At 42.4% G+C, this 15,019-nt stretch overlaps 1 protein-coding gene across 2 annotated transcripts in view; it reads right to left on the reverse strand.

Moving 5' to 3' along the window:
- Nucleotides 1-15,019, reverse strand: part of LOC141074200 (espin-like) — a 227,786-nt gene that overhangs the window by 41,835 nt on the left and 170,932 nt on the right. For both annotated transcript variants that reach the window (XM_073561754.1, XM_073561753.1), the window contains 2 exons: nucleotides 13,836-14,000; nucleotides 13,122-13,314 (listed from right to left, as the gene is read on the reverse strand). In XM_073561754.1, coding sequence (XP_073417855.1) covers nucleotides 13,122-13,314; nucleotides 13,836-14,000 — 358 coding nt within the window. The remainder of the gene's footprint in view (nucleotides 1-13,121; nucleotides 13,315-13,835; nucleotides 14,001-15,019) is intronic.

The raw sequence follows: 15,019 nt of genomic DNA on the forward strand, positions 1-15,019 counted from the left end.
GAGGTCGTAGAGAAATTTTTAGGCAATAACAAAGACCCTGACTACAAAAAAATCATCAGACGAATGCTGAAAGCATTTCAAGCTTTAGGTTGCCTGATGAGTTTGAAAGTGCATTTCCTCCATTCCCACTTGACAACTTTCCACAAAATTTGGGAGCTGTGAGTGAAGAGCAAGGAGAACGATTCCAGCAGAACATTAAAGAGATGGAAAGAAGATACTAGGGAAGATGGAGCATTACAATGATGGCAGACTACTGTTGGACGCTTCAGAGAGACATTACAGATGCTACTCACAAGCGTAACTGTATCAAGAGAAGCCTCACATGGAAGAAGAATCGATTTTAGTGTGTGTTAGTGAGCTCATTGCAGTTAAAAAAATGATTTTCATGAAACATTTGTAATAAAAAATTAATTTTCTGAGTCTATTTTCATTTATTTTGAAGTATTGTCTTATTTAACATAGTTACTTAAATTGTCAGAAAACGTGATGTCCTATGACAAAACGGAGGTCATTTTTGGATTCAGCGCACTCAAAAACAAAGATTACGTGGAATAACCAAAACAGCTCTTGAAAAATTTTTTTTTGCAGACCTTTGAATCGCTACCATTCTTAGTTCAGCATAAGGGGATGCATTCCTGCTCTTTAGGCCTTAGTTAATACTTAGAGAGAAGCAGCATCATGGAGGAAATTACATAGCAGTACTGAGCTGTGCGGATGTGAATTCAGCTTTGGTGTGAGGTAAAATACTTGTCAGAGAGCTCAGCGCAATCTTTCTGTGTCTGTCTCAGCCTGTTTTCTCACTCTGCACCTCACTTCATCTCTCCTTCCCCTTGACACATCAATGTACTGACAGTCCGTCTCTTCTTGAGGAAGATGGATTTCATCTTTTTTTTTCCCCAGAGTGGATGATACGTTCAGGAGGCAGGGAGGGGAAGAAGTGTCTCATAAGTGGAGGAAAAAAATCGTATTTTCCCACTAAGATATATTGCAAGGTTTCTTACATTTGCAAACACTCTAGATTTATGCCAGGTTTGCTGAAAGTACAGTTTCCGTTTAATAAAGTCTGCATAGTTTAAACGACAACCTGTTCTATAAAGTGAAGGCCTGCTGGGAAGAAGTTGATATTCATTGATTCAACTGCTCCACTAAGCAGTTAATATTGAAAAGGGAAGCTGCAGGCAATCGCATACTCTTTTTGTAGTGGCCACTACATGAGAAATGTGGTAATACAGGTGCCCATTCAAAAGAATTGTCAAACATGTACATCCTCAATTCCCCAAAAAGTTTGGACGCTGTGCAAAATGTAAAGAAAACAAGAATGCAATGATTTGGAATGGTCATATTTTATTCATAACAGAACATAGATCACAGATCAGGAGTTGAAAGTTAGACATTTTTCCTACTTTACTTGAAAAAAAGCCACTCATTTAGAAATTGATGGCAGAAACACATCTCAAAATGTTGGAACAGGGTTAACAAAATTCTGAAAGGTCAGTGGTTACGATTAGTGATGAGCGAGTATATTCGTTGCTCGGGTTTTCCCGAGCTGGTTCGGGTGTCCTCCGAGTATTTTGGCATGCTCGGAGATTTAGTTTTTGTCGATGCAGCTGCATGGCTGGACAGGCTGAATACATATGAGGAATGCCTGTTTGTTAAGGATGTATTCAGGCTGTCTAGCAGACGCAAATCATGCAGCTGCTTCGACACACACTAAAATAGAGGACACCCAAGTATGCTTGGGAAAATCCGAGCAACGAGTATGCTCGCTCATCACTAGTTCTGATGACTCTCGGCTAGAGCATAAATTTTCAACTAACTCACATGATAGAGCATAAAAGGAGCATGCTAGAGAGGCAGAGCCTCACAAAAGCAAAGATGGTCAGAGGTTTACCAATCTGTGAACAACTGCATCAAAAAATTGTGGAACAAGTTAAAAAAAATGTTCCTCACCATAAAATTGCAATGACTTTGAATATCCCTCGTCTACAACACATAATAGAATCAAAAGATTCAGAGATTCTGAAGAAATCCATGTGCAGAAAGGACAAGGCTGATAGTTAATATTGGATGCTATTTAATCCACAAATGCAAGTTAAAGCTCTATTATACAAAGAAGAAGCCATATAGCGACATAATCCAGAAATGCTGCTGTCTTCTCTGGGCCAAAGTTAATTTATAGTAGACTGAGACAAAATGAAAAGAAAACTGTTCTGTGGTCAGATGAATCACCATGTGAAATTCTTTATGGAAACCAAAGACACCTTGCTCTGCTGACTCAAGAGGAGAAGGACCATCCAACTTGTTATCAGCGCACAGTTCCTGCATCTTGGATGGTATGTGCCTATGGCATGGGCAGTTTACACATTGTGAAAGGCTATCAATGCCGAACATTATATAGACGTTTTAGAACAACATATGCTCCATCCGGACAACGTCTATTCCAATGAATAAAGAGGAATGCGGCAGCGGACAAGATATACCGGATTCCTCTTTCCTTCACTTGTTATGTCCTCTCTCCATTTGGTGAGATATTTTGCTGCCATCAATTTCTATCTCCGTGAGCTGAACATAAACTTCCAAACTAATGTTTGATGCAATATACCAGAGAAGTCAAATGCCCAGTAGAGTTCAGACACTTTAGTTCACTGTTCTCAATATTAGCAAACCCAGGTTTGTGGCAAGAATTGGCTCTCTAGAAGTTTTCAGTATGTAAATGTAAATACGAATGTTCTCCTTCACTGACAATAAGAGGTTATCTAGCATGGGGTCTCAGAACTTTGTATTTTACAGTCATTAAGGTTTATTTACTAAAAGCTGAAATAATTTTATCTCTGTATTTTTTGCATATCGAGATAGCTTTTACATAGGACTGCAATAAATAGTGTGCACCAATACACTTTAGATTAATAACTATGTACTTAACGTGTTTGTTCCTTACCACCCTTCTGCACTAATCTTCCCACTCTGCAATTAGTAAAAGCAAATAGAAAAAAGACAAGACCAAGAAGATAAACAAACCTAACACATAAATTATAAATAGTCCAAACTTCTAAAAGAGTTGGTGCACAGGAGAAAGCCCTTCCTCAGTAGAGGAACTTCTAGCCAAAGACCTCCATCTAGGCAAGAACTGGGCAAACTGTGACCAGAGACTGTCGAAGAGCTGAAACAGTGGCCCACAAGCTGCACCATGCTCTTGCCCTCCGTCTATCCACCGCCTGTCACTGGGTTTCAGACAGCGGTGAATATATTGGTAGAGGATGGAGCTGCCGGTTCCATTTTCTAGCAATCAGCATGTGAGAGACAGCAGACGCGATGGCGTCACTTCATCGCATCAGCTGTGCATTCAGTCAGTACACAGGAGACAGGAGCAAAATGCCAGGGGAACGAGAACGAGGTATGTGCCCTTGTTGGTTTTTCATGTGTATGGGATGTTTGTATGCATATAGGAAGCATATAGGGCTTATACTGTATCTAGGGGAACTATGTGGGGGCTCATGTATATAGGGAGGTTGTGTGGGGCTCATAATGTATATAAGAGGCTATGTGGGGACTCATACTGTATACAGGAGACTGTGTGGGCTCATGTATACACGGGAGCTATGTGGGGCTCATACTGTATATAGAGAGGCTATGTGGGGGCTCATACTGTATATAGGAGGCTATATGGGGCTCATACGGTATATAGGTTATGTGGGTGCTCATTCTGTATTTAGGAGGCTATGTAGTGGCTCATATGGTATATAAGGGACTGAGTGTGGACTCATATGGTATATAGGGGGCTGTGTGCGGGCTCATACGCTATATAAATGGATGTGTGCATATTTAATTCAGCTAAATATTAAGTGATACAATATTAATATTGTAAATGATTATATAAATATAAAAAAATATAAAATGATTATAAATTTTAATATTAATAATGAGTAGAATTAATTTCAGCCTATTGGTTCGGCCCTCCACAACACTCAGGGTATGTCATGTGGCCACTGGGGAAAATTAATTACCCTTGGTTTAGGCGATCAACTAAGGTCTGGCTCCTGCAACCTTCAAGAATCAAGGCTGTTACAAGGGACATGTAGTATTACCTGCAGCTCATACAAATGAGTGCATTACCAGACAAGCTTTTGGCCTGTGTCAGGGGTACATTTGGCATTGTGCCGGAACCATTCCTGGCACATACAGTGGGAAAAAAAGTATTTAGTCAGCCACCAATTGTGCAAGTTCTCCCACTTAAAAAGATGAGAGAGGCCTGTAATTGACATCATAGGTAGACCACAACTATGAGATTCAAAATGAGAAAACAAATCCAGAAAATCACCTTGTCTTATTTGGCAAGATTTATTTTGCAAATTATGGTGAAAAATAAGTATTTGGTCATTAACAAAAGTTCACCTCAATATTTTGTTATATATCCTTTGTTTGGCAATGACAGAGGTCAAACATTTTCTGTAAGTCTTCACAAGGTTGGCACACACTGTTGGTCGTATGTTGGCCCATTCCTCCATGTAGATCTCCTTTAGAGCAGTGATGTTTTGTGCCTGTCGCTGGGCGACACTGACTTTTAAATCCCTCCAAAGGTTTTCTAGGGGGTTGAGATCTAGAGACTGGCTAGGCCACTCCAGTACCTTCATATGCTTCTTATGAAGTCACTCCTTCCTTGCACTGGCAGTGTGCTTAGGATCATTATCATACTGATAGACCAATCCACGTTTCATCTTCAATGCCCTTGCTGATGGAAGGAGGTTTGCACTCAAAATCTCACGATACATGGCCTCATCATTCTTTCATGTACACGGATCAGTCGTCCTAATCCCTTTCCAGAGAAACAGCCCCAAAGCATGATGTTGCCACCCCCATGCTTCACAGTAGGTATGGTGTTCTTTGGATGCAACTCAGCATTCTGTCTCCTCCAAACACGACAAGTTTTGTTTCTACCAAACAGTTCTACTTTGGTTTCATCATACCATATGACATTCTCCCAATACTCTTCTGGATAATCCAAATGCTCTGTAGCAAACTTCAGATGGGCCCGGACATGTACTGGCTTAAGCAGGGGGACAAGTCTGGCACTGCAGGACCTGAGTCCCTGGCGGCGTAGTATGTTACTGATGGTAGCCTTTGTTACGGTGGTCCCAGCTCTATGCAGGTCATTCACTAGGTTCCCCCGTGTGGTTCTGGAATTTTTGCTTACCGTTCTTGTGATCATTGTGACCCCTCGGGGTGAGATCTTGCATGAAGCCCAAGATCAAGGGTCTTCATTATAGTGGAGTTTGGAGTGTGACTGTTTGAGGTTGTGGACAGGTGTCTTTTATACTGATAACAAGTTCAATCAGGTGCCATTACTACAGGTAATGAGTGGAGGACAGAGGAGCCTCTTAAAAAAGAAGTTACAGGTCTGTGAGAACCTGAAACCTTGCATGTTTTTAGGTAACAAAATATTTATTTTCCACCATAACTTGAAAAATAAATCTTGACAAATCAGACAAGGTGATTTTCTGGATTTGTTTTCTCATTTTGACTCTCATAGTTGTGGTCTACCTATGAAGTCAATTACAGGCCTCTCTCATCTTTTTAAGTGGGAGAACTTGCACAATTGGTGACTGACTAAATATTTTTTTTCCCACTGTGGATAGTGTTCACTGTTCACATAAATTTGTGTTTATGTTGCATTTCAGCCCTACGTTTGCCATATATCCTGGCAAAGCAAATCTACCGGGCTCCATTCCACCCTGACAGAAGTTACAAGAATGTCCTTTTGACGTCTGTCAGGGTGGAATATAATGGCATACTTTGTTTTACTTACTATATAGGAATTCATAGCCTAGTAGGCTTTTCTATGTAAAGGCATGCAGCAAAATAAGATATAACTGTCACGATCCAGGTTGGATTATGACAGATAAATGCACTAGTAACCTTTTTTTTCCTTCAAGCCTTTGGCTTTAAGGTAGTTTTGCCCCCGGTGGCCATTGGGGTCATTGCACTGTGATGATATCAGTTCTAGTTTCGCACCCGGTGGCCTGTAGGGTCATTGCACTCTGCTTTCTTTAGTTTAGTGCACGTGATTATCACTAACAGATGTGATTGCTCTGGTTTAACTATATAGGTGCGTCTTGTTCTCTCACTCACTGTTGGTGATATTGCTCATTTCCAACCAAGTCTGGTGGAGGAAGGAACTACAGAGAGGAGTTCCTTGCAGCTCAGGCAGAGCTCTGGTTTAGTAGCTTCAGGTGGAAGCTGAATTCTGGTGATGGACTCTGTTGCTGGGAGCAAGAGCAACAGAGCAAAGCTAAGTGGTGTTACCCCTGTTTTGTAACTTTCATTTGGTGTGTTTCAGTGCAGTGGTGGGATTAGTTTCTGCACCGTCCATTTCACTAGAAAGGGCTAGGTGCAGGGCGAGCTAGGGTTTTTAGGTTCCTGATCGGCGCCCGGTGCGGAACCAGCCTAGGGATCGTTAGGAGTGTAGAGACTCAGGGGAGTGCAGGAGGTCTCCACGTCCCCGTTCCCTATCGCAGGGCCCTCCTTTGTATCAGTTTCCCTGGTGTTTCCCTTTATTATTTAAATTCGCCCTGCTGGAGGCGGTGTATCCAGTTATACGTGTAATTCTGAAATTCGCCTGCTGAAGGTGGTGTATCTGGCTACACATTATATTATTTAAATTCGCCCTGCAAGAGGCGGTGTATCCAGGGTCAAGTGTGCCTTAGAAATTCGCCCTGCTGGAGGCGGGGTGTCCAGTCACACGTTGACCATCACAATAACGAGATGAATGCTTTTTTTCTTTTTTGTTTACAATGGGGCATACGCCCATACGCCACGGAGCCTTTCATCGGCACTGGTACCAACATACTGTTTTGTCTGATGGAAGACTGAAATGTGATGTGAACAGAGACTAACAAACAATGAAAAAAGGCTGAAATGTAACATAAGGAAAGGAAAATATTTACTGTATTTTTCGGATTATAAGGCACACTTTTTTCTTCCAAATTTGGGAGGAAAATGGGGGTGCGCCTTATAATCTAAAGTGCGTTTACCAGGGGGTCGGTGGTGGTGCAGCGGTGTCACAGGAGGTAGGGTCGCTGCCACAGGAGTGCGGAGATGCTCCAGTGTGTGGGCGCTCATTAGATGCCGGTGAGTGGAGTCTCCTTTCCCATTCAGTTCCCTATGGTGGGCTTTGGGAAAATGGCCACCGGAGTCGATGCATGCGCAGATCGAGATCTTGGGTTTGGTCGTAATTTTCCAGAAACCCACCGTAGGGAACTGAATGGGAAAGGGGAGTCCTCTTACTGGCTCTGACATCTAATGAGCACCCAGGCACCGCAGCAGTACCCCAATCCTGACGTCGCCACCGGCCTCTTAAAGTAGCGACCTTGTGATCCAGTTCCATCACCGCCACCCCCAGGAAAGCTAACATTAAAACGGATTATAAGACCCACCCTCATTTTATTTAATAAAAACGATTGCGCGCCCTACGGGCGCGCGCTGGGATTACGTACCATGCAATCGGGTGTAACCACGCATCAGACTGACCTCGCAATGGGCATAACCACGCACTAAACTGGCGTGTGTGCAGACTAACAGCAAACATAAATACCTCGTGTACCTCTCCGGCCACTCCTACCTTGTGTATGAAAAAGCTCTGTCATTAATACTGTTCGGGTAGAGCAATCCGATAGCGCTATCCATGAAGAAAGTGCACGGGTAGAGCTATCCCATAGCTCTATTCCCAAAGGAAATGAACGGGTAGGGCTATCCGATAGCACTATCCCTCAATGTTCCACCCAAAGCATTTTGATAAATTATAGCTACTTCATTGCACCTTGGTGCATTGTAGCGCCTCTGGTCATCATTGTAGTCATTTAAAATTGACATTGTTATTTCGAGTGGATAGTGATTTTCTAATTCAGCAATCCTCTCTTCTCTTTCAAATTCCCTCATCATTGTGAAGGCTCTTGCGAGTGGGTTAATTGCTTTCATTTTCTCTCCAAGAGATGACAGCAGTGCTGGGAGGCAATTTTTATTTGCTTGACTTCTTGTACTTAATGATTCTTCACTGTCCAAGATATAAATCTGGGCATACTTGGGAGTACTACAGTACTACCCATAGCAGGATGCAATGGGGCAGTTCTGTGGTAAATTTGTCCATGAATTTGAAAACAGTATGGACCATGCCCGGGAGGTGGTGCTACTTGTGCTCCCATTGATGCCAAAGCAAGAGAGCTATAGTATTGCCTTATATTAGCCATAAAGTTATTGGAGTGCTGATGCTCTCCTTTCATCAACTTGACTAATTGATCATCCATACGAAAGGGACGTAATTGGATGCGCCCTCTCTTGCAGCAGGAAGGGAATGTTTTGTCCTGCGCCATTTTGTCTTTGAAATTTTTAGATTGGCAGAACTGACATCGAAATGTCAGTTCGCCAGCATAGTGCTCTTCAATACGTGTCTCATCAATTTGATTAAGACCTGTTTCACACTTCAGTTTTTCTTGTCAGTAAAAATCCGCCAAAATAGCGGAAAACGGATCCGCAGGCGGACTGACAGGAACGGGTGCCACCGGATCGGCGGATGTACGGATCCGCCGATGGTTAAAATTTAAAGGAACCGCGCCTGGGGAAAAAAAAAAAAGCATACCGGCGCTGTAGCGTGCTCCGGGAGCGGGCATCTGCATGTAGCGGGAGCGGGCATGTTGATTACGTGGGAGCTGTCATCCGGATGTCGCAGGAGCATCGCTGATGTCGCGGGCACGGCGGGATCTGTCGCGGGCACGGCGGGATCTCGCGAGGGCACCGCTGATGTTGCGGGCACGGCCGGATCTCGTGGGAGCACCGCTGATGTCGCGGGCACGGCGGGATCTCGCGTGAGCACCGGTGAAGTCGCGGGCACGGCGGGATTTCGTTGGAGAACCACTGATATCGTTGAAAGGTCGGGGGACAGGGGTACGGAGAGAGAGAGATCCAGCAGCCAGACAGAATTGGGGGTTAAATATGTTTACAAATACCAAATGGCGGATCCAGGCAGCGAAAAAACGTTGCAGGGTCCGTCCGGACATGTCAGCGGACGCCAAAATCTGGGCGGATCCGCTGACAAACGGATGCAACGGATCACCATCAGTCAAAATCCGCCGATAATGCAAGTCAATGGGGAAAAAAACGGATCCGCCAAGAAAAATGGCGGATCCGTTTTTTTTCCAACACGGCGGATTTTGACTGATGGTGTCAAACGGATGTGTGAAACAGGCCTAAGAAGCCATCGAGTGGCTCTTGCATTTTGAACTCGTCTTCTATCTTCTTCTTGTCTTTGTGAAATTTGTGTATCACTTTGGGCATTGCGTGTTGCTCATTGTCGTGCAGCATTAGATGTTCTACGTGATTCAGTATCGGGCTGCATCAGCAGTTCTTCGACAATTTTGTTTGTCTTCTGTTTCATTAAGACGCAGGTTACACATCCGTATGCGATTCGCTTCCCTATGTGCAGCAGCGCGATCAATTTGATCCATCTTTGTAATGTTGCCTCACACTGTTGCCTGAGTGTTGCCTCCCAATGTTGCCTCACAGTGTTGCATCACAATGTTGCCTCCCAGTGTTGTCTCACAGGCTAACGTTTAAAAAAGGTTTATGCCTTAACTCGTCACCAGGGAGAACTCCTTTCCTTATTAGATATGTCACTTAACTCCTATACAGGGCCTTACAGTACTTAGGTATCCGTGGTTACGCCCACGCATATATTCAGTTAGCTGCTAGTGGTAGTAACTATGGATACCTAAGTTACTGTTGAGCTGTGGATGACTCATTGCGCACAGACAGATGGTTGGACTGTGGATGACTCATTGTGCACAGACACACGGACACGTCCAAATTAGGTATATGGATTGTTTCGAAAATTTGGGGTGCGTCTTATAATCCGCAAAATACGGTATATTCACTATAACAACTTAAGATTATGTACGGTATGTTCTTTGCTGTCAATACACGAGTATCACTAAGACCACAACCAAACAAAACAAATATTAACAATGGCAACCACTTATGGCCTAAGGAAATTAACTATGATGTAGACCAAAGATGACGCAGCCTCTGTCTCTTATTGATTTTTACTCTTATCTGCCATTGTCAGAATTGCAGGCAAACATTAGAAAAGCCAAGACAATTAATATAGAGCAAAAGCGTATATATATATATATATATATATATATATATATATTATACACACACAGTATATATATATATATATATATATATACACTCACTGGCCACTTTATTAGGTACACCTGTCCAACTGTGTGTTAAGACTTAATTTCTAATCAGCCAATCACATGACGGCAACTCAGTGCATTTAGGCATGTAGACATGGTCAAGACAATCTCCTGCATTTCAAACCGAGCATCAGTATGGGGAAGAAAGGTGATTTGAGTGCCTTTGAACGTGGCATGATTGTTGGTGCCAGAAGGGCTGGTCTGAGAATTTCAGAAACTGCTGATCTACTGGGATTTTCACGCACAACCATCTCTAGGGTTTACAGAGAATGGTCCGAAAAAGAAAAAAAAACCAGTGAGCGGCAGTTCTGTGCCCGGAAATGCCTTGTTGATGCCAGAGGTCAGAGGAGAATGGGCAGACTGGTTCGAGCTGATAGAAAGGCAACAGTGACTCAAATTGCCACCCGTTACAACCAAGGTAGGCAGAAGAGCATCTCTGAACGCACAGTGCGTCGAACTTTGAGGCAGATGGGCTACAGCAGCAGAAGACCACACTGGGTACCACTCCTCTCAGCTAAGAACAGGAAACTGAGGCTACAATTTGCACAAGCTCATCGAAATTGGACAGTAGAAGATTGGAAAAACGTTGCCTGGTCTGATGAGTCTCGATTTCTGCTGTGACATTCGGATGGTAGGGTCAGAATTTGGCGTAAACAACATGAAAGCATGGATCCATCCTGCCTTGTATCAACGGTTCAGGCTGGTGGTGATGGTGTCATGGTGTGGGGAATTTTTTCTTGGCACTCTTTGGGCCCCTTGGTACCAATTGAGCATCGTTGCAACGCCACAGCCTACCTGAGTATTGTTGCTGACCATGTCCATCCCTTTATGACCACAATGTACCCAACATCTGATGGCTACTTTCAGCAGGATAATGCGCCATGTCATAAAGCTCGAATCATCTCAGATTGGTTTCTTGAACATGACAATGAGTTCACTGTACTCAAATGGCCTCCTCAGTCACCAGATCTCAATCCAATAGAGCATCTTTGGGATGAGGTGGAACGGGAGATTCGCATCAGGGATGTGCAGCCGACAAATCTGCGCCAACTGTGTGATGCCATCATGTCAATATGGTCCAAAATCTCTGAGGAATGCTTCCAGCACCTTGTTGAATCTCTGCCACGAAGAATTGAGGCAGTTCTGAAGGCAAAAGGGGGTCCAACCCCTTACTAGCATGGTGTACCTAATAAAGTGGCCAGTGAGTGTATATATATATATATATATATACACACACATACACAGATATATGGTAAAAGGAAATTTATTTATCCATTTTTTTTTTTTTAAAGGCAAATGTAAGCCCTTCATTTGCAATTGTCAATATAGTATCGGTATGAGGTCCTACCAAGCACAGTCTCATATTAACCCCATCATCTGATCTGGGACACAAAGATCTGGATGGCAATGTGTCAGGGACTGGGGTCCCTTGCAATTGCAAAGGCTTATTCACGCTGTTAGGAAGAGGAGGCCCCTTTATCATTTATAGTCACAGCAATAAACATCTTTAAAGGGGTGTTCCGAAACCAGTATTGATTTTCATCCTAAATGTCCAGCTATTTATTTTAATAAAATAGTTTTTCTGATACAGTTTAAATAAAAAATCCCTATCTTTTCCTTTCTAATCTAACTGCTATATTTTCATTTTTTTCGCCTATTTCCGTTTCGATGATGCTTTGTTTGAGAATTTTTAGTGCATGCTGGGATACTCGTCATAATGGGTCAGAGAGTGCATTCTTCAGTAACATCCATTTCAGAGGCTGAACTAGTGCCTGCCGTACTGAGCATGAGTCAGTTGTAAATTCCAATGTATGCTATTCTTTTCAGTCCACAGTGACAGTGCATTCCCTTGCCGATTCTAATCAGAAGTCATGAGCCGGCAAGAGAGTGCACTGTTAGCATGCATTGTAAGGAGAGAACACGGCAAGCAGGGTCAGGTCCCACTCCCAAAAATGACATCTGTTTCAGGAACAAAGCTGGTCTCTGCTGTCTTTGCTTGCTGTGTTCTCTCCTTAAAATGCGCATTGACAGTGCACTCTCTTGCCGGCTTGTGATTTCTCATTAGAACCAGTGAGGGAGCACCCTGTCACTGTGCACTGAGAAGAATGTTGCACAGTAAGAAGGAAGATTATACTGAGCATACATCGGAATTGACAATCCGATGGTTTGTTTCAGCGTGGGGACATAGGCTGTGGCAGTATTGCATCCTGAGGCCACCTGATGACATCCTGTTGGAGTATCCCAGCATGCACTAGGGATACTCAAATAAAGCATCATTACAATGAAAATAGGAAAAATAAAATAAAGTAGTTAGAGAGGGAAGGGGAGGGACTAGTGATGAGCGAGTATGCTCGTTGCTCGGGTTTTCCCGAGCATGCTCGGGTGATCTCCAAGTATTTGGAAGTGCTTGGAGATTTAGTTTCTGTTGTTGCAGCTGCATGATTTGCGGCTACTTGACAGCCTGAATACATGTGGGGATTGCCACAATATTGATAGGACATTGGTTGGACAGACAGAAATGTTAAAAGAAAAAGGAACTTGACTGCAGGATCTGACTACTCAGAGTTTGTTTGTTGTCTGTTACCATGGAAATGCATAATCTGAAATGTTGTAGAAATGATTTTTGTAGATCTCCTGTATAGTTGATTCATTTTTCATTTTATAGGTATTGAGCGAAGGAATAAAAATGAAGTTTTGCGACGGTGTACACAGCTTTTTAATTGTTATTACAAAATACAGAATTAACAAATTACCAGTACTTAAATATAATATTCCAAAGTATATAAGAGAAAAATAATTTGGAATCTAAAGGAATTTTTACTTTATAACATCAACCAGCCTTCGAAATGAAATGTTGTATCTGAAACTTACTTCCTGTAGAGTTAGAAGAGCGTCGCTGCATGGATCTTGAGATGGAAGCCTCAGTTGGCAAGGGAGGTGGAGGCGGCGGGTAACACAGGTTTTCTGGAAGAGGTGGGGGAATTGGAGGTGGCGGTATATTCCCCATGGGTTTTTTATCAGAGGCGTTACCATTGTGCACACTTTCATTTGCGAGAAGAGAACCCTTTGACAAAGAGGAGCAGAAGCATCAATCATGACAGTTCAGAATACTTTAGATATTTTTAAATTACCTGTAATACAAAACGTAAAACAATATTTTTGAAAGGCCCCCAAAAATAGGACCATAACGCCATATAATAAATAAATTACACCTATCTGTCCAGGATTGATAAAGACATAAAATGGGCATTAACTCAGGACCTTCCGTGTATGTAAAGCTACCGGATATTCCTGATGTATTGCTTGAACCTCCTAGACTCCAATGCCGAATGGTGTTTTGGCACTTGGGTTCCTCTCAAGCCCCAGAGCCCAAGTACAATTGCATTATTCTTTTATTATTTCTATGATTGGATCTATTGCTTCAGCATGGCTCATGCTGTTATATAGTTATTCTGACAGCTCCATACATATCTATTCACACTTTTCATTTCATTGCTATTAATCAAAGACAGTTGATGGTATTTTTTAACAAATACTTTCCAATGAATTATTTTTTTAAAAAATGCCAACTGTTCACCGACGTACCTCCTCACTGTGTGCCATCTTTCTATGGTCTGGGGCTGCTTCTGACGTGTTCTGCCCTATGTACTTATAGTAATCGCCGGTGCTGGGCTTTTTATTGAAGTTTCTTGACTTTCTGCAAGAGTCAGCCCTCCGAAGTCCTTCTGGACTGCCTTCAAGTAATGTCAACTGTAAAATCAAGAGAAAGTGGACGAGCTTGTATAGCTGCAGAGAGGTAAGACAATGTAAAATGTCCAGCTATATAGTTTATGCTCAGGAATAAACCAATTAGGAAAGCAAACCACTATAGTTGTGTGTATCCTCATATTTCAATTACTTAAACCCATCAATGATTCCAGAAATTGGTTTGTCAACCATAGGATTATATTTCCACATTGCACCCAGACTGCCTGTAAATATCTTTATGCTCTTAAGTCATCCTAGGCTAGGCTACCATATATTAGTGCCTCAGCCGGATACAACTGATAACAAAGTCACCAACTAGTCCGGCGCCTCCAAAGGAGAACTAAAGAATTACAACATTTCCATACAAATATATGGGTTGAGCCCTCCAGAGAAACAAACTTGTCAACTTTATTGGAAAGGTATTAAGTTACCAGTATGCTTTTGGAAATCAGTAACAAGAAACTTGTAATCCATGAGGTAGCTCATATAAAGAAATGGGGAACACAAGAACTCGTAAAACATTGTATACAGTGAGGAATTGACTACATAGGTGTCATCCATCATCATCATCATCATCATCAATTAAAATGATTTTACTTCTATCCCAGATCTCATCATAATAATAAAAATGTAATAAGAGAACAAATAATCTGACAAGTGATTTCACATAACATTGTGGACCAAGAACCTTCAAGAACCCTAATTTTTACTGTAATATTAAGTTGGATAATTCTCAGTTTCTTCACTCTTGCTGGACTATGTTAGTACGATAACCAGAAAGTTCCCTGATACAATCAATAATTATTGCTAAGATTGCCTATGTAATGGGTGGACTGACAGGAATGGAAGACAAAGTCCCATATATTATCTATTGTAAACAAATCACGTCTTCACAGTCATAACTTGAGACATCACGTATCAGACAGTGTTGCCTATTAGAGATGAGCGAACCCCAATGTAAAAGTTCGGGGGTTCGCACTAGACAATCAGTGTCTGGTGCTAAACGCCGAACACGGACTTCT

Source organism: Dendrobates tinctorius, unplaced genomic scaffold (genome assembly GCF_039654945.1).
Source record: "Dendrobates tinctorius isolate UK_male_01 unplaced genomic scaffold, ASM3965494v1 ptg000326l, whole genome shotgun sequence".
In the NCBI taxonomy this organism is placed as follows: domain Eukaryota; kingdom Metazoa; phylum Chordata; class Amphibia; order Anura; family Dendrobatidae; genus Dendrobates; species Dendrobates tinctorius.